The following is a 21,019-nucleotide window of genomic DNA, read 5'->3' as shown; positions in this document are numbered from 1 at the left end:
GACCTGAGAGTAAGGCAGTCAAATAGAAAAGACTCCAATATTAGTTGGAGATAAGAGTCTGAATATAGAGAAAAATCAGAGCTGGCATAAATATTTAGTAGCCCGCTGTGTAAAGAGTTGGAGGTGTGCGTGTAGATGAATTCTCACAGGAAAAGTGCCGAGAGACGAGCATGGAGACATCAAGGTTAAGCCTTAGGGAATACATGTGTTAATAACATGGGGAGAAGAAGAGGAGCTAGTTAAGAAACAGGAGAAAAGGTTGAGTAGATTACATGTTCTAGAAATCAAAGGAAGAGAGCTCCAATACCTTTTCAAGAAGTTTTTCTTCAAGTCCTATGTTCTCATAAATATGTAGTACACATTGTATACTTTCAGGCCAAATTTGCAGTAGACTCTACTGTAGTTGATTAAATATATAGCCTGAGAACTGTGGAACACTTAGGGTAATGGTTTTCTACCTCAAATAAATGGGATTAATGCTCTTCACTTTTTTATTCTCTTTGCTGTCATATTCTCTCATCGTTCTGAAACTGCTCTAAAAGTTTCGCATCATTCTTCATTTCTCTAAAACTGACTTAGAGATATTGTCAGTACTGTACTCATCACTGTCTCTTCCTTCTTCCATCTTTGTCATTGTCAGTTGTCACCATCATTATTAAAACCATCAGCATCATTATCAGGCTTCATTAGATGCATTATTTTGGTATTTTAATAATTTAGTTAGAACTCCTGAGGGATGTGTGTTTTAGTACAGCAGGACATATTGACAGCACTTTGATTATGTGTTGAGTACTTAGTGTGTACTTCAAAGATGGGCATGAATCCTGCTCTGAATTCTTTCAGTTCATTTTCCTAGGAAAGGTAACAGAATGAGGAGGGAAAAGAAGTGCCCAGAGGGAATACAAGGGATTAGGAGTACCAACATACAGTGTCACTGGAATGATTTGCCAGAAGTTTCTTCTCTAATCATGTTAGTTAGCTGTAAGAAGCCTATGTAGGTGAATGGTCCTAGAATGTAGCTAAAGGGTAAATGATAACTACATATCTTAATATCAAATGGGGTAAATGATAACTACATATCTTTTTTTTTTTTTTTAATTTTTTTTTCAACGTTTTTATTTATTTATGGGACAGACAGAGACAGAGCATGAACGGGGGAGGGGCAGAGAGAGAGGGAGACACAGAATCGGAAACAGGCTCCAGGCTCCGAGCCATCAGCCCAGAGCCTGACGCGGGGCTCGAACTCATGGACCGTGAGATCGTGACCTGGCTGAAGTCGGACGCTTAACCGACTGCGCCACCCAGGCGCCCCATAACTACATATCTTAATATCAAATGGAATTACAGTGGACTATCCCTTCTTTCAAGCTAGAAATAATGTGGTTTTATGACATACCTTCTCTGGAGTGTAACTTGGATCATTTTCAATTCTGGTGGTCTGTTGATTTCTAGATTCACCCATCCCACCCCTTTTCCCTACTCTCTCCCTCCTTCCTTCCTCCCTCCCTCCCTCCCTCTTCTCTTCCTTCTCTTCATTTCTCACTCCTCCTACTTAATTCCTTCTATCCGTGACATGATATCTACCTAGTTAACCCAAGCCAGAGACCTGAAAGTCATTATTGTTCCCCTTCTTTCTTTAAACATTCCTCCAAGGCCCATTTGTCCCTAAGGCATGTTGACTTGACTCATTTCTGTCTTCCCCCTTGCCAGTGTCGCAGTGCAATTATTCATTCTTTCCTGGATTATCTTCACATTAGGAACCACAGACCAAGTGTAGGACATCAGTGTGAAGAATAGATTGAAGGAGGGCAACACTGGAGTTGGAATTAGGACAAATCAGGAAGCTATATTGTATTTGTCCATGAGAGACTTAATCTGGACTCCATCTCTCCAGGGCAGAGTTGGCCACTGTGCATTAAATCCACTGCATATTTCTATTTAACATCACTGTATGTATGTATATTTACATGCATAACACCTATACTGAAAGGTGAACTCCGTAAGGTCAGGGACCATATAATTCATTATAGAGTCTAACATTTAGTATGTGCTCTATGGTTGTTTACTGGATGACTAAATGGAAGCCTAAGTAGAACCAGTGGCAGCAGGAATGGAGTGGAGACAAAGGATGTGAAAGACTTGTTGGCTGTAGAATCCAATGGATTTGGTAGCAAATTGATATGAGGGGCAATAAGGAGGAAAGGATCGGCTATTTCTATACAAATTTGAACTTTGGTGACCATTACAGAACTAAGGACGTCAGGAGAAGGAATTGATGAGTTTGCTTTTATGCAGGTTGATTTTAAGGTTCTGCAGAGAATTTTAATTTTAGATGAATTGTTCTAGCAGACAATTCAGATTTGTGGCCTGGGGCTTTGGAGTGTTTAGGTCTAGAGATAAAAGATGTGTGAATGGGTGAAATTTTCAACTGAGGTAGAGTAGTGAAAATGGGAAAGAAAGCTTTCCTCAGATGCTGGGGAAAAGCCTCTTTTTAAGGAATTTGGAAATGATGCCGATGACAGAGGCAGAAAGTGAGTCATCAAAGAGTTCCCTAGAAAGTGTACAATCAGGAAACCCTGGAAAAGGGAATTTTGCAAAGAGAGTGATTAAAACAAAGCTATTCCACAGATATTGAATATTCTGAGGACTGAGGCCTATTTAAAGTTAATTAAAAGAATTCTTAATCTTATTTCAGAATTATTTACTCATGAGTTTAATATGTTTTATCTTAGAAAGCAACTAAATCAAAGCCCAGTATTTTGAATGCTGCAAGACAAGGTAGTAAAAAAGTATTTCCTCTTTCGTCTTTGGTTAAATAAAATTCCTTTTATTGGCTTTCTTTGGAACTGTATTCTCTAGCCACACAGTCAGATGGAATCCAGTGTAGTAGCCAGTGAGATAAAAGCTAAGTGTCTCAATTTATTCCTTTGCTACTTTCAACCTTCTCTGCTTGTTATTAGGTGTGTTAAGCAGATTTAAAGTTACTGGTAGAATTCCAGTTGACACCTTGCTTTTTCTCTGCCCTAGGTCTAAGAACACTGTGATCTCTCTGGATTTTTACCCTTTTCTGTATATTCATAATTTGAATAAGAGTAGGGGAGCCCTAGATAGATCCTAACCATCTTTCAGGTTCCTAGCTTATGATAGATCCTAACCATCTTTTAGGTCCCTAGCCTATAGGGAGGCCAGGGAGGAAGGTACCATTTTTCATGTCTCTCCTCAATTGTGGTAAATTTGGTAAATACAGAAGATACTTGCTGGTAAAATTCATATCAGGCAGGAAAATATTCTCTACCTCTGTGATGAAAGAAAACCTAGACAAAGGCATGGCCAGTAAATGGCCCATTAGAAATGGGGAAGATAGTGACTATGGTAGGGTCAGGGCTATGAAAGTTCTAGGAAAGTCCTAGGAAAACTCTGGAAGCATAAATCTGATTATGTCCTATTTGCTTTGTTAACAGGTAGAAACAGTTTACTATAACTTTTTTAGTGTAAACACCTCCTTAGGAAGCATTTAATGAAACATCTGATAGTGCTTGCTTCCATGCCAGACCAAAAATTAACTCGAAAGATCCAGGAGCCAGAGGTAAGAGTAGGCATGTTTTTGCGAAGTCTTGGCTTCCTCTCAGGACATCTATTAGATTTTTGGTAGTAGGAAGGCCCCGCAGTTACCATGTGTTCCCTAGGCTCCTTGCCTATTGTCTTGTCCCCTTGATCACTCCAGTTTCGCCTAATTAGATGGTACCAAGCTTTTCAGCTGCTGATTTGGATTCTGAGGAAAGTTGGTAAAAGGAGTGACTACTGATTCAAATATGCAGCAATATGCAAGTGTTTGTTGAGGTTTTGTTTGTGATCATAGGATTCCCCAGATGGGGATGATTTCTTGAGAAATCATAATAGCATCATGGTTAAATAAAGGTTGCTTCTAAACATTTTTATCCAAAGTAAATTGGAGTATGTGAGCCAACCATAGAGCCTAATGTTTTTGAGAATACATTTGTGAGTCAGATGGACTTGAGTACAAATTCTAGCTCTTCCACTTGAAAGCTTTGCGACTTCTCTTGACTTCTCTAAGTCTCACTTTCCTCATCTATAAAATGAGGTGAGGGGCGCCTGGGTGGCTCAGTCGGTTGGGCGTCTGAGTTTGGCTCAGGTCATGTATTCGCAGTCCGTGAGTTAGAGCCCCGCATCGGGCTCTGTGCTGACAGCTCAGACCCTGGAGCCTGCTTCTGATTCTGTGTCTCCCTCTCTCTCTGACCCTCCCCTGTTCGTGCTCTGTCTCTCTCTGTCTCAAAAATAAATAAACGTTAAAAACAATTTATAAAAAAAAAATGAGGTGATGATGCTACCTCATAGATTCTAAGTATAAAGCATTTATCACAGTTCTTGGGCATTTAGTATCTATCCTTAATTACTGGCATTAGAGGCAGCAAATCTAGCTATCCTTCCTTATCACTATTAGAGGGAACACTGGAAACCTCAGCAGACCTGGCCAGTACAGCCTTCTCAGAGCCTTCAACAAGTCATCAAGCCCTGTCAGCTTTTTTTCTCTGAAATTTTTCTAGAATCTTCACCCACTTTGCCATTTTCACCATCACTGCTCTAGACATGGGCATTATTTTCTCATAAGTGGAATTTTGGTAAATACCCTATATTCAGCTGCCATTTTGCTTTCCATAAAACTAGTTTCTGATTATGTTTTTCTTCTGCTCAGGTTCCGGCTAAGATCTTCAAGTGCTCAGTTTCATATTTAAGACTGATTTGGCATGAACCTATTTTATCGTCTAATCATCTATTTTTCATTTTCTTTATGCCTTTTTCTTCCCTGACACACATATCATCCCTGAGCCAAAAATAATTCTTTTCCTTGTACTTTATGCTTTTGGTCTTATATATGTCATGTGGCTGTGGATTTTTAAGTTGTTTTTCTACTTCTCTTGCTTCCTTTTAATTTATTTTCTTTGTGACTACCAGATTAATCTTTTATACAGTATCAACCTAACCTTGTCATTCTCCTGCCTGAGTGGTTCCCTGGCACCATTAGGATCAAGTTAAAACTGCTCAGTTGGATGTATGAGGTCTTCTGGGGTCCTTTCCATTGTCCTTCTTTACCACCACTCCCACTAGATGCAATTCAGCCCTACTGATCACTCTCCATTCTATGAATGTCAAGATTTCTCACCCTTGTCTGTCTTTGCCCATGTTATTTCTCATACTTTCTTCTTTATCCTGGCTAAACCCAATCATTTATCTAGTTTCACCTTAACACTCTGTCCTTTGGAAGGCATTTTCTGATTGCCCCTTCCCCCTCCCCATAGCTTGAATTAGGAGCTCATCCCTGCTTTCTTGGTAATTCAGAATGCTTTTTAAAAAACCTTTCTAGGGGCGCCTGGGTGGCGCAGTCGGTTAAGCGTCCGACTTCAGCCAGGTCACGATCTCGCGGTCCGTGAGTTCGAGCCCCGCGTCAGGCTCTGGACTGATGGCTCGGAGCCTGGAGCCTGTTTCCGATTCTGTGTCTCCCTCTCTCTCTGCCCCTCCCCGGTTCATGCTCTGTTTCTCTCTGTCCCAAAAATAAATAAACGTTGAAAAAAAAATTAAAAAACCTTTCTAATGCAAATTGGTAACTTTTCTGTTTCCCCTTCTAACAGAGGACTTCATTGCCATATCTTTTTCATTTTCGTGTTTCCACAGAGCATGAGTGTATGAATAACTGAATATATGAGTACATGTCTGTTTCCTTTAATAGAGTTAAGTTCTTTGAAGGAAGAAGCAATGTCTCTTTCTTCCTTGTATCCCTCACATTTCCCAGAATGGTCCTTTGCATATAGTAGTTGCTCAATAGATGTTTGATGAATAAATAGCAATATACATATTTGTATGCCACAGAAAATGATAAATTCTTCAGGGAAGAGATTATGTTAAAATTAGCTTCTAGCCCAATGAATTATGCATAATTCATGTTTTGTTTAATTTTCGTGTGTAAGTTTTGCTTTGATTTGAACTCCAATTATAGTGAGTTGTAAAAGTCAGGTAGCTTCTCTTTATTACATAAGCATATACTTGATAAAACTGTGGAATTGAAAATCTGATAGCTAAGTTTACCTGGTAATTTAAACTTCAGGGACTGAGTGACAGCCCGGAAGTAGGAGTGGATTACTAGTATTGATGGGCCTAGAGAATTTTCCATTTTTACTTGTATATTTTCTCTCCAAACCTGAGAAGTCCACTTACGGCAAACCTCAGAGTAGGTAGGTGTTGCCCTGGGGGTGTTATTGTAAGTCAGACTCTAACAAGAGCTAGGGAATGAGCAAAAAGAGGGCATATTAATTTCCTACAGCTGTTGTAACAAATGACAACAAACCTGGTGACTTAAAGCAGCAGAAATCTATTCTGTCACAGTTCTAGAGGTCAGAAGTCCAAAATCAGTTTCACTGGGCTGAAATCAAGGTGTAGGCAGTGCTCTGCTTCCTCCGGAGGCTCTAGGGGAGAATCTGTCCCTTGCCTCTTTCAGAAGCTGCCAACATCCCTTGACTTGTGGCTGTGTCCCTCCAATCTCTGCCTGCACCTTTCTATTGCCGCCTTCTCTCTGTGTCTGATCTCCCTTTGCTTCCTCCTTATAAAGATCCAGGTGACTGCATTTAGGGACCACCTGGATGGTAGAGGATACTCTCACCTCAGGAGCCTTAATATAATAACATTTGAGAAGACTCTTTTTCCTATAATGAACTACAGGTTCCAGGGATTAGTACATGATATCTTTGGGGAACATTATTCAGCTTTCCACAGAGACCAATGATTTTCCCCTTTGCAGACTCAAAGTGCTTAGACTTCGAGGAACTTGGTTTGCTTACAGACACACCTCATGAGTAAATAGCTTCCAAACTTATGGCCCGTTTAAAAGAAGCCAAGAGCTGCTGTCTGGAAGGGGCTAATTCAGGTCAGTCTAATGCCACTGGACAGGCAGGTATGATAACATTCCCAGCTCTCAGTATGAAAATAAACAGTACTTATTGAAGAGCTAATTAAGTAAGTAGAAAAGCTGGTTGGAGTTCCAGGCAAGTCAGCAGTGGCAGCCAATTCCTATTATCTGGCTCTGTTTTGGATGGGTTTTGGTTTACTTCTGGGGGAGCAGGTGTGGTCAGCTGGCCTGGCATTCACTCTTCTGTGTCCAGCAGTAGCTCTTGCCAACTGTTTCATCAGGAGGATCACAAAGGACCAAGGTGGTCACCTGGAGGAGGACTGAGGTGGTATTAAGAGAGAGGAACAACTCCAGAGTAGGTCGCATCATGCAAAGTCAGAGAGCAGGGACTTCATCAACTTCAGTAGTAGAGCTTGGGGTGAAGACTCTTCCTGGCTCCTCTATCCCTACTTTATATTTCTTTCCTACAGTCTCAGGAGAGATTACCTATAAAGGTTTGATTTGAAGTTCCTGACTATGTTTTAATCAGTGTGCCTACTTGATTGTGACTTGCTAGCCTAAACCACAGACATGAGAAACTTACTTTTCTAGTGATTCTTTTATAATCCAGATAGCTGGAGAAGTTGGATTAAAGGAAGAACCTTAAACTTTTGTTATATAGAGGCTAGGAGTAATAGTTACTGAGTGTGCAGACCCTCAAGCTAGACTTACCTACATTTTCTTCTGGCTCCACTACATAATAGCTGTGTGACCTAAGGCAGATATTAAAATTACTGATCCATAGTTTCCTCTTCTGTGAAATGAGGATAATAGTAACCTGCCATTACAATGTGCCAGGAACTATTCTAAGCACGTTATATGTACCTAATCTTCTAATTATCACAGCAACCCTATGAGATACGTGCACTTTTATTACCCTCCTTCAAAAGTGAGGAAGTCAAGGTACAGAAAGGTTGAGTAATGTGTCCAGGTAACTCGGTAAGGAAGAGCAAAGCAAGGATTTGAACCCCAGATAGCTTGGCTTCTTCAAATGTGCTCTTAACCATAGTTGATGCTACATCTCATGCCTCAGGTGGCTGTGAGGATAAAATAAGGTGAATGTCCACCCCCACCTGTCCTTGGAAAGTTTTGGGTTACATCTGTTGCTCAGGCCCTATTATTGATAGTGCCCCATTCCACTCTCAAAAGTAATGTCATGTCTTGGTTTAGATATTTGTCATGTGAGGATTAAATACTTATATGTAAACTACCAAGGACAATACCTGGTCCACAAGAAACCCTCCATGAAGGTTAACTGTTGGTATTGTACTACTGCCATCACCACCTATAGTCATCCCAAGTCTGAAAGGCTTAGAGCTAGTGGGTTAACTCAGGTTCTGCAAATGCATATGATGGGGGCCGCCATTCCCCATTGTCACACCCATTGTAGACATCGCTTAATGGACACAGCTGGACACAGCACGACAGTTTTACTGCTTCATGCCCCAGGTACCCACTCCTAATTGATCAAACTGGATGTGTAATTAAAATTACAGGCCATTCCTAGTTTCATTGAATGTAAGAATGCAAGATCTCAGTGTTTGGAGAATTTGAATTTAAGCTGAACGTTGTGGGTTCTCCACTTACATCAAAACTTCTTTGATTCCTGGAAGTGATAATGAATTTTGGACCTTTTAGACATTCTATATCTCTTTTTTTTTTTTTCCGGTATTCCTCTCTGCCTATTTCTCCATCATTTCTACCTCTAGAAGAATTTTAATTCATAGTCGTTTCCTATTCCCTGTCTATAATTTGGTATCTTATGATAAAATACCATGGAAATAATATAGACATGGACATAATGTAAATGAAGAGGAGTGAGTCATAATAGGAATTATAATTGAAACCTAAGATCCAAGACTCAGAAAAGCTGTCTTCAAATGTGATTTGTATAACTGGTAGTGAAATTCGTGTCAGGTTGGTTTTGCATGGCATAAGGGACATCTAGTGGTTATTTAGGTCTCTACAGATTTACTAAAGGTAATGTAAAGTTACCGGTTTAAGTATGGAGGCTGAGTACCATCACCTTGAAAGAGAGCCCCAAGAAAAGAAGGGCGCCCTTCTTTGTTGCATGACTGTTTTGAAGTTAACAAAGGGTAAAGAAACCTGTTCAGAAAAAAATCAATTTGAGTCCTAGCATTTCTATCTATATTATTGTTAGTTTGAGCCCAACTCATTTTCTTTCCTACCAGGTTGGAAATGATTCTGTTATCAGTTACCTGCCAGCCTGGCACATTTTTGCTATCACTTTCCCTACCTCTTCTGCTGATTGCAGAGGGGCTCTTTGGACCACCTTGAAGAGCCATCTGATTAGAGGCTTCATTAGGCTAGAAGCAGAGCAGCTTAGCATGCCAGGGCAAGAGAATAGTTTATAATTGCTTCTGACCAGCAGATCTCCTTATTTTCAAGTTGCTTCTCCATCAGGAAGCCATACACCTCTAGTCCATGTGTATTTTGTGTAAATGAATGGGCTTCACATTATAGGAAGTTAAACTGGAAAGCACCTGTGTGAACTTGCCTTCTTAGCCACAGAGAATATTCCTGAACTTGCCTATTGATCTGCACCTCTTGGTCTAATCTGTCACTATCCATGGTTGTGAACTCACTGCTTCTGTCTTCTGGGCTGCATGGAATACTTTCCTCATATGCCCCTATTGTTTCCAGCTAATTGTGTTAGACTTCTTGAAGGTTCTGTTTCATTGAGTCTTTTTATAGTATTTCTCCCTATTCTTCTGCCTTTGGGCTTTTTATATAATCTCTTTCTCCCAAAGCCATTTGGCATTTCTATTGTAACGTATCTTCTTTCAGGGTAGCTGGTGGCAGAATGCTTCATTGTTAGGTATTTATTCGTGCTATTTGACCCTGGATACGGAGAATAAAGGCTCTCAGGTACTGTTTCAAAATATCCATGTGTTTTCTATGACATTCCAAGCTACATTGTCATAAAGAGGTGGGCAGTATTCCCTTAGCATACTCCAGAGCGGGAGGCAGTGTTGGTGCTGAGTTTTGTTATCCTATCTCTTCGAGTATCTTGCTAGAATTTATGATTGATTTTTTTGTTCCTTCTTCTGTTGGTGTTTTGTCAAGATGCATAAACTAGTGACAGATGCCACTCATGGGTACGGAACTTTCTATATTAATAAACTTAAAATGCAAGCACATTTCCTAAGCATGCCCAGTAGTGAAAACCAAATATTTAGTGATTCCATCAAATTCTTTTTAACTGTGATACTTTAGCTTTCTCTCTTCTCATCTTATCACTTATTATCAAGAAGAAGGAATATAGAGGCTTCTTTCTGCAGTATAGTCCTCACTGATTTAGAGGCATCAGGAAATAGTCTTTGGGATTTTCTTGCCTGTCTTCCTTCTCATTCTTTCACATCTTCCCGCAAATATGTACTGACTTTGTGTCAGGCACTGGGAGACTCAGAAAAAAGGTACAGTTTCCTCCACTTGAGCAGCTCCCAGTCTACTGGGGAAAACAGATGCAGCACAGCATGATAAATTCCATGACAGCAGTTACAACATGGAGCCCTGGGAGCAGAGAGGAGGAAAACAGATGTAGGTAGGAGTCGAGTGAGTAAGAGTGTTGGAGAAGGCTTCCCAAAAGATTTGGTACGCAAACTATGCCTCAGATGGCAAACGGTTATTCACATAGAAAATCCGGGTAAGGCTTATCCCGGGGAGAATTTACCGGATGAACTGCAGAACTTGACAGTGAGGTGGGGACTAGATCAGGAAAAGTCTATTATGTAATGGGTGAAAGTTTGCATTTGATTCTGAAGTTGATAGAGAATCATTGAAGGGTTTAAGTGGGGAATGACATGTTATCCTCAGGGAAAATAGTGAGATGATTAGAGTCATTTCTAGTCTTTGGAATAAAAATAACAGTAGATTCCTAGCGAATCAGGAAGGCACCTTTTACATTTTGTCACCTTTCCAATCAGACTGTTAAAGGCTTCCTTTCTACTCTAATGGCTCCTTTTTTTTTTCCAATTGCATAATGTCTATATTTTTAGAGCTTTTCATAATCAGGTACCACCTACTCATCTGATCTTTGTTCTTCTGCTGTGTGACATGTAACTTTCACTCTAGTCAGGTTGGTGCCCTCATCAGGTATTCTAAGAAGGAAATGTAGGCATTCACTGGGTAGGTCTGTTTAGTACATAAGTAAATACAAGAAGTTTGAGAGTACGTTTTATTGAACCTCTACTGTGTGCCAGGCACTTTGTTACAAACACTGGGCATGCGCTGGCTACCACATAAGAAACACACAGCCTCTGTGTTTATGAAGCTTACAGTCTAGAGGACCATAACAGTGCTGTTCTTGGAAAGCAGAAGGAAGAGAAAAACGATCTAAGTTTCTGATCACTGGCTCTTACACATTCAGTAATTAGAGTGACAGATATGTCTTACTACAATTCTGATATAAAATATATCCCCCCTCTAAGCATTTTCCAACATTTTCTAAACATGTTAGTGGCAGGGATCATACCTCATGTTCCTTTGTATGCCCTGTGGTCTAGAGCTAAAATAGAGTGGTTATTTAACACATTTACATGGATTTTGTTTCCAGTATCTTAGTGTAGCTAGTTAACTTACATTAAGTTGACTTTATGTTAGAGGATAACAAGGATGGAGAATAGGTTCATCTCAAGTTATATTTCTCAGTGACTGGTGGTAACTTCCTAGAGAAGAATTCTGAGACTACCGTCAGGTTGAATGGGAAAGGGGGTAGAATAGAATGACATCAATTAACAATGAATGTCACCTGTGAGGAAGGAAGAGCAGAGACACATACTTGCCAACATGGCTGTTGAACATGGGAGGGTTTGATATCCAGGTGTGGCTAAAAAGGTCACCTGGCGAACTCTTCTAGTTCATCTAGAAACGTTTCCGTCACTATCTATTGACGATGTCTTGCAGAGCTCTGGCCCATTACATGCAAGTTCATGTCTTATATCTCTGCCTGGGTTTATTTATGTCAAGTCTGTAGTCTGTCTATGCCAAGTTCTTCCTTCATTAATTTAGTAGAAGCTTAGTACATGCTGTGAGGATGATAAAGCCTGAATCAGCAAATCTTCCCTCTCGCAATAATTTTTTTTCATGGGATACTTGAACATATGGTGGCCTGTTCCTGATCAGCATTTTTAACTGAATAAAGTCCTCAAAAGTTCTCTTCCTTGAATAAAATTGAGACCTTCCCTGTGATTGTGTTAAGGGTTGGAAATCTTTCTCAACTTCTTAGTGTCTCCATCTGTAATCACGCATCAACCTATATAATTCCATTTCACAAAAAAGCCATCGGACAAATATTTGTCTAATTCTTGATCACAAGTGGTAATGAATTGCATTATTAGCAAGCACCCATGGCTTTTTGATTCGTGAGGGCAGAGTAACCGGCCCACAGCTTTCTCTCTCTCTGGTTGAATTGCCTATATGTCCAGGTGACAGGATGCTGTTTTCAAAATGAGGAAGGGACTGAGGACTTTGGTGATTTAACATCAGTTTGCCTGGATTTTTTTTTTTTTTTCCTGTCACTCCAGCTTGCCTTATGTCCCTTTTATCTTTTCCTGGCCACTTTCTTACAAATGGGACCATGGATTAGAGATTATATACACTGGTGGTCCCTCATGAGATCCAGCTTGCAGCTATGTTTTCTTTTACCCACAGAGTGTTGGATCACTCAGCATTAAAAAAATTTAATCAACAGTTGACATTCTGCTACCGTCTTAGCAAGTCTGAAACTCAGTTCCCATTTTCTATTTCTTGTGCTTAGTTTTTATCTTTGGTGGATCTTCACCGCTGTTAACAGAATATAAAGATGGAAATGGTGGCATCCATGGTACGTAGCAATTGGGGCTTTGGGCCTCAGGTTTGATGTCAGCTGCAGCTCAGCAGGCAGAGTTAGTTCACTGACCCCTGTTAGCAAGACCATAGATGCAGATGTGGCCCCAGCCATGCCAAATACTGGCTCTTCTGACTTTGGACGCTCAGAGGACCATCTGCTGTCACATTTGTGTTTGGACTTCACTGTTGGGGTTTGGTCAGTGGTACATTCTGATAGAAAACGTGAATGATAATGAATCCTAAATCTGTGCATGTATATGCTGTGTGTGTGTGTGTGTGTGAGAGAGAAAGAGAGAGAGAGAGAGAGAGAGAGAGAGAGAAAGGGAGAGAGTGGGGGGAGAGAGAGGGAGGAAGAGTGAGAGAAATAAGGAATGCCCACCATTTATAATATATATAAATGCCACATTAGTCAATTACATACATTATGTAGATATTTATTTTTATTTTTACTTTAGCATTAGTTAAATCTAGTCTGTTACTTGTTTGATCCCTGTCTCTTGAGCTGACAGGCACCTTAGGACTTATCCTCAGAGGAAATCTTTTCTCCCAGTGGCTTCATGCCAGGCTTTTCTGTCTGTTGATTTAGCTCTGGCTTTTCACAGAAAAATGACAACATTAATAGTGATAACTACCATTTGTTGAGCGCTTATGAAGTTCCAGGAACTGTGTCAAGTATTTCTATATACAACGATACCTTATTTGTTTTTGTTTTTGTTTTTTTAACAATACTGGGAAGTGAGACGTGTTATCCACATTTCTACAGTGACAGACTCTGAGGTAGAGACATATTAATGATTTTATCCAAGGTCGCATAGCCGCCATGGATGGATCAGGATTCAACCCTGGCCGGAGAGATTGCGAAACCCATGATATGAACCACTGCATTGCCACTTGAGTCCAACGTACAATTTAATGCAGATATGAGCATTTATTAAGCACCTGTACAACCAGGTGCTATTTGCAATTTTAAAAGGTGTGGTGCATATTTTTTTGCTGATAGGTGTTTGAGGTCTGTTGAAGAGATAAGACCTGTGCTTATTTAAGGATTATGAGGTTGCATGTTTTGAGTGACAAATGAGTGGAGCAGTCAGTTCATAGGAGAGGAATTCACAGCAGACCAGAGATATCAGTTCCCTGAAGGACAGAGGGGAAGTAGGGTAGAGAAGGTAGGATGTGGCAACCCCGGAAGCAAGATTCTTTCACAGTGCTGCTTCTTTATGTTTTTACCCTGAGTAGGAATGTTACCCAGTAATAAGATTAGACTGAACGTTTATCTAGAAGCAGCACTATCCTGGAAGCCGTAGAGAAAAAGCTCATTTTATTATTATCTACTGTCAATGGATTAAATGCAGTGGGGGGATAAATACATCTTTGTCTTTTGCTTGCCCTGTGTACACTGCTCCACACATAGGTATAAAGTTGAAAGGCTTTACTGGGATGTGTAATCAACACTGTTCCATATCAAGGCACCCTGACACTGGCTTCTCACCGTTCTGTTTTGTTTAGTCTAGACACTTCAGAGAATGTCCCCTAGCATCCTGAATTTCAAACATCATCCACTGACCTGGATCAGAGCAGTGGTGCTCAGGCATCAAGTCATGGACCTATAAATGATGGTCTGATAAGCTGACCTAGTGGTTTTTATAGAAATTGTCCTGCATATAGACCCACAGAGGATTGAAGATGCTTTTTAAAAACAAGAGAACAAAGGCCAGGTGATACTCTCCTATTCCTGCACAGGATAAAAAGTACCAAAAGGCCATCTGGGCACTGCAGAGCACATGCCCACATCCCCTCATTCCTTCTAGTTTCCTTGCTGGAGTGCAGAGGGCTGTGGCATATACAGCAGAGGGCATGAAAGCATGTTCTCAGGAAGCTGAGAATAGAGTGGCCTAGGAAAAGATGCAAGAGAGAGAAGTACATCTGTGAGCTGGGACTGTCTCTACTCCTTAGATTTATTCTCATGGACCTGCCATATAACTCAAGTGCCATGGAAGAGTTTAATGTAAAAGGCACATCATGTAAGTTTGAAGAGTTACTCCTTTTCCAATCAGGGCAGGTGGTTTGGGCAATAGGAAAGCAGCCATATCACTAGTAGCCAGTATGAGGATTCTGAGTTTATCAAATGACAGGATCAGCAGGATCAGAGCAGCCAGAGAGGACCTGGAGAGAGAGAGAGAGAGAGAGAGAGAGAGAGAATGTCTGTATGTGTGTGTGTGTGTGTGTGTGTGTGTGTGTGTGTGTGTGTGTGTGTATATATATATCCTGGTGAAAGGATGCCAGGAGAGGAGAGAAAAGCATGGTAGCCTGGAAAACGTGGTGAGCAAAGATCCAGAAGCCTTCACACTTGAGCTCAGACAGAGGCCTCTGAAGTGACTCCTGAGTGGGGAAGGGTGGGATCTACCAGGGGTGAAGGGCTTTGCACTTCTGGGCGGAGTTGAGTGTGGTTTCGTGATTGATAAAGGGGCTTTTGCTTTATGGGTAAGTATGGGCCACAGGAGAGCCTAGAAACTGCCACTCCTAGAGCATTGTCCCATCTTGTGCAGTCAAAGAGATCTGGGTTCGAGTTCCAGTTATGCCCTCTAATGCTGCCTATTTCACTTGCTTATTGTCTGACACATAGCGGATGCTCACAAGATGCAAACTGTTTTTGTTACATTGTTCCTGCTTTCATGTCTTGCCTTACTCCTGATACTGCTCCTTTGTGCTTTTGTAGCAGAGAGTGTGGAGGCATAGAAGTACAGCTTTTCTGAGAGAGTGTGTCTCAAGTCTGAAACTCTGTCCTCAACTATTTTACTGTCTGGCCTCGCAGGCATGAGCTGCATTGTGGTCCACGTGGCCATCTTTACAAACCCACGTGTGGGGTAGTCAGACCAGCTTGTCATTCTTTGTGACTCTGTCTCTCTTTGGCTGTGTCACATCTTCCCTCATCGGGAACCACTTCCACTTGTCTTTAATTGCTCTTCGTTGGGGCAGCTTGTCAGCTAAGGCTGCTCTCTGTCACTCGATCCCACATTTCTTCCTAGTTTAGTCATCAGTTGGCGTCTTTCCTTTAGCTGCACGTCTGGTTTCACAGAGAACACTGTACCAGATACTAATTTGCCTTGTAAGGGGGTCCCGCAGGGTTTCTTACCTCCATGCCCTACCCGAGGCACTGGTACATTTTTGTGTGGCTGTGGCCCTGGCCATGGTCCTATACCAGGCAGGTAGGGAAGGCGAGGATGCCAGCCATGGAGCTTCTCAGTTGAGTACCACAAGGCTACAAGACCCCTGTCCTCCTGTCCCTTTCTTCTCAGCAGAACTTCAGTTCAGGCCCCTGTCGGTTTCTAACAGTACCCCAACACCACTGGAGACCCGGGTATACTATTATTTCTTCCTAGGTTTATCCACTAGTTTAGAATTTTCTGTATTGTACCATGTATAACATCCCCCTCAATCCTGATAACAGCCTTGGAAGGGAAAGGGGAGCCATTCCTAGAATAGGTTTTGAGGTTCCTGCCTTCGGAAATGGGACTCAGAGAGGTTGTCCAGTTGTCTGTGAGAAAGGTGAGGCAACTCCATATAAATAGACAAATAATTTCCAGGCCATGGAGTAGGTAGAGAGCTCACTTTCAGAGAGATTTTGAGAGAAGTCTTGTTATCATTGGCCAGTTTGTGGCCCTGATTCTCCTGTCTGTCTCTCTGGAAACCTGGATTCTAGTTATTCACCTTGGGTCTTAGTCTCAGCTGTGTAACTTTCCCAGAGAAGAGCCCCTCTTCATGGTACCCTGTATCCCTTTAAAAGGCTTTTTTCTTTTTTCTCTTCTGCCTCCTGTAGGGGTGCCTGAGTTCCTTTTCCATTTATTATTCAATGGAACCAAGCCTCAGTCTCCCCCTCTCCCCTCCATCCCAGGATGAGCTGTTGTTATATATTAACAATTAATCTTAACAAGGAGCTGTAGTCATAGGCATTTACTCCAATGCAGAGAAAGCCAATGTGATATCTGTCATTTGTTTATGACAGATATCACATGCCCAGGCGCAATAGGTGGGGTTAGAAAGGAGAAGCTGCCAGTCATTAAACTTTGTTTCTTTTTCTGGTTCACTCCAGTCGTTGGTAGCCTAAGGATCTTGCAGTGTTTCCCCTGTTCACATGGTCAGTGCCGTAGTGCTAAGATGAGAAATTCAGCTTTTGAATTAGGAAGCTGAATGTGCATGATTTTCCATGTAATGGTAAAGATGAGCTTCACAGGTGCTGCTAGTGGGACCTCACTCTGAGTGTCCACGGTGGCCAAACACATGGATGTGAGAGCCCAACTCCCTGGGTTCAAGTCCTGGTCTGCCAGTTACCAGCTATTGTGACTGTGAACTGGTTCCTTAACTACTTTCCACATCTGTTGCCATCTGTAAAAAGAGGGGAATGATGGTAGGTATCTCAAATGGGTGTTACTGGGATCTAATGGGATGGTAGGCTTTAGCTCCTCACATAGTATCTGGCAGTAGGTGCTCAGTAAATATTAGTATCATTGTTATTTGCAGTGTTATTGACTATGGCTATGCTCATTGTCAAGGTCATATAGTATGTGAGGCATTTTCAATTCTTTGTCATTAGTTATATATTAAAAGGGAAACAGTTCTGGTGTTAGAGATTAAATGATGTACTGGAATGACCCATCTAATTACCTTTTCATCACTGAGATAAATTGTAAGACTTATTCTAGTACTTAAGTCCATTTTTTACTGAAAATGAAGATGATGTTACAACCTTTTTTAGACTGTGGAAAGGATGAAATTTGATTTACAGCTACAACAACTACCACCAAAGTACCTGAGATTTTTATGTTCCTACTCTGTGCCATTCTAAGTGCTTTACATGTATGTACTGACTCATTTCATCCTTGAAAAATAATTTACCCCTGTATTCCCATTTTCAGAGGAGAAAAGACACCCAGGTAAGTTCAACAACTTTGCTAAGGTCACACAGCTTGTAGGTAGTAGATGTAGGACTTTAGCCTAAATCCGGATCCTGACTTAGAATTTGAATAGGATAATGTAAAGGACATAGCAACATGATTGCCATAATCAATACTGCAATGTTAGCCCCTTTCCCTTTAATTTTTTTTTCTTGTTTATTGGGTAAATGTGATGTTACTTAGAGATCACAGGACCAAGACCCATCCCAGGGTACTGCAATCAAAATTCAGTTCCAGTAACAACAACACCTCTTTGAAATTCTAATTTTGGGAAATAGCATTAATCCCTGCTTTTACGTGGATTACACCAGATTTTTAAAGTCATAATAGTTTTTTTTTTTTGAATATTGTAGGGTGTTTCATTCTCCCACCATTGTGTGTATAGAGGGTGTACAAAATGTGCACAAAACACAGATTTCATTCCCCACCAACTCTTAACACATCTCCATGGTGAAAAAAAAAATGAAACGATGCAATACGGTACAGTGAAGAGTCAGTCTCTCTCCATTCCTGAATATTAATCTGACAGATCCACTCACCAGTGACAATTTTATAATTTTCTGTGTTTCCTTCCAAAGATGTTTTATGCATTTATGAGTGCATAATAGTTTTTATATTGAACACACACACACTTAACACAATGATAGTGCGCATATATATGTGCATATCCATATGCATAAACACATATCAAAAACACACACTCTTAACACAATACTGTAGTACCCACGCTTTTATGCTCCTTGCTAATTTCACTTAACAATATTTCTTGGAGAGCATCATGTCAAAACCAGAGCACTGCCTTGATTTTTGTTTATTATTATTAATTTTTTTTTTATTTTTGAGAAAGAGAGGAGGGGAAGAGGCAGAAGGAGAGAGAGAATCGGTACAAGGCTCGCCCACGACCATGAGATAATGACCTGAGCCAAGATCAAGAGTCGGACACTTAACTGACTGAGCCACCCAAGAGGTCCCAGAGAACTACCTTGTTTTTAAGGACTGCATTATTGTCCATCATCAGGATGTGCCAGTCTGTTATTATTGATGGCCATTCAGGTTGTTTCTGGTCTTTTACTACACTTCAGCAAATATCTTTGTATTTAAGTATTAGTATTTGTGCAACTCATACTCTATTGATTTCTACTTGCAAGCTTATATCATATAACTTTCTGATATCACAAAAAATTGACCAGAAGGAGACAACACAAAAGTAATAAAATGGAAATGTGGGGGCTTATTCAAGGCTTATGTGTATCCCAGAAGTCTCTTCAGTTGCTTTTTCACATGCTGTATCTCCTGTTTCTCATATTGTTTGAGACATATTGTATCCTGAAGTCCTTTCTTGGGCCTTTTACCCAGGTGCCCAGTGAACAGTGGATGGTAACTGTTTGCAAGATTGATTCATATGGCACTTGTTTGGCTTTTGACAGGTTGTTTATAAGAATAATGACATCCGTCTGGAGCTGTCTCGCCTGGCCCGGATTGGGGACACCAAGATGAAGATCTATGGGGAAGTTGTATTCAAGTGTGAGAATGTGGCCACGCTGGACCCTATCAACTTCGAGACCCCAGAGGCGTACATCAGTTTGCCCAAGTGGAACACCAAACGCATGGGTTCCATCTCCTTTGACTTCCGCACCACTGAGCCCAACGGCCTGATCCTCTTCACTCACGGCAAGCCCCAAGAGAGGAAGGATGCTCGGAGCCAGAAGAACACCAAGGTGGACTTCTTTGCTGTGGAACTCCTCGATGGCAACCTCTACCTGCTGCTTGACATGGGCTCAGGCACCATCAAAGTGAAGGCCACTCAGAAGAAAGCCAACGATGGGGAATGGTACCATGTGGACATTCAGCGAGATGGCAGATCAGGTAGGAGAAGGTGGGATTGTGACTCGGAAGAGAGGAAAACTGCAGCATCTTAGTCTGTTTCATGGCTTTGTATTTTTCGTATTTTACAATTTTTATTTTATGTTTGTGCTTGCATGCATGTTGACTCTTGCTGTTCTCTTTAATGGTTGTTGTAAGATTATGTTTCTGAACAAGTTATCTGTCTCGTCCCTTCCTCTCTCCCTTGTCACTCACCACACAGCTGTCTCTGTGAGAGCTTCAAGACCCTGGAGTCAAGGATGATTTTACAAGTAGCATTTCCACTGCTACCAAAGAGACTGTCATGTCACTGGTGTGATGGTTTTTTTTCCCCCTCCTTTTCTTCTTCTCCTTTTTCTCATCACCATGGAAACCGATTGTGACATCACAGATGCTGCATTATGTGATTACTCTGTAGGATAAGCCTCACTGTGTGAGAGTTTATGCAACGATACACCCTTCAATAATTGGCAAGAGTCATGTTGCAGGGAGAAATTAAGACAAGAAAGGAAAAAGCAAATTGATTTTTCCTGAAGTCATGTTCAATTTAAACCCTTCCTTTGGTGTGAGAACCTATATTTCACTCTTTGCTCAGACCTCACTAACTCTCCCTTCCTCTTCATAACCTTTTACATTTGGTTTAAATGGCTTTGTTTGTTTCTGCAGCCGCAGATCAAACAAGCTAGCCCCAGGCAGTACATAGCTACTGTGGAATTGTAACAAAGAGAGGGAGGGAACACACACACACACACACACACACACACACACACACACACACACACACGCATGTAGAGAGTCTGGAGCTTTTGAATGCCTGAACAGTTTGCATAGCTTTCTATGGACCATGTGGTAATGAAGGTCACATTCTGTGCCACCAGAAAGGACATTTCACCCGGAGTGGTAACTAGAGCATTTGGATTTCACACTTACTTCCTGATTCTCCATTTAGAGAATTATACTCAGGAAGGGTCTTGGCTATATTTGCTGTATTTTTAAGGATTCTCCCTCCTTGTAAACACAGAAAGTCTTTCATCTGGGAATTTTTTTGTAGGCACACTTGGCCAATAATAGAAAACAATAGATTCCCTCAAAAGGCTGCAGCCAGGAATGAGCTTTTCTGTATAATTCCCTAGCCAGAGAGATGACAGAGATGAGCAATATTACCCTTAGGAGGAGCTGGATGGGTTCCGTTCAGAGGGCAGACGGGTGGCAGATTGCAGCCCTGGATGGTTTAGTGCCCAGCAGGATGCTTTATTGATTGTCTGAAATCTAATCAGAACCAAGAGGCTTCAAATTAAATGTGCTTGTTGAGTAAGAATGAACAGTTTGTGCTTTTTTAACAGAAAAAGACACAAAAAAAACTAATTTCTCTGGAGGGAAGATCTTTTTCTCTCTC

General features: G+C 41.1%; 1 protein-coding gene across 34 annotated transcripts in view; it reads left to right on the top strand.

Moving 5' to 3' along the window:
• Positions 1-21,019, top strand: part of NRXN3 (neurexin 3) — a 1,579,173-nt gene that overhangs the window by 498,920 nt on the left and 1,059,234 nt on the right. For all 34 annotated transcript variants that reach the window (XR_015252137.1, XR_015252136.1, XM_086709138.1 and 31 more), the window contains one exon: positions 19,188-19,626. Coding sequence is in view for 32 of the 34 variants with exons in the window: in XM_086709138.1 (XP_086565264.1) it covers positions 19,188-19,626 (439 nt within the window). In the remaining 2 variants the exon portion in view is untranslated. The remainder of the gene's footprint in view (positions 1-19,187; positions 19,627-21,019) is intronic.

This window comes from Puma concolor, chromosome B3 (genome assembly GCF_028749965.1).
Source record: "Puma concolor isolate L17-30 chromosome B3, mPumCon1.1.hap2, whole genome shotgun sequence".
Classification (NCBI taxonomy): domain Eukaryota; kingdom Metazoa; phylum Chordata; class Mammalia; order Carnivora; family Felidae; genus Puma; species Puma concolor.
This window is presented reverse-complemented; position numbering and strand designations above follow the sequence as displayed.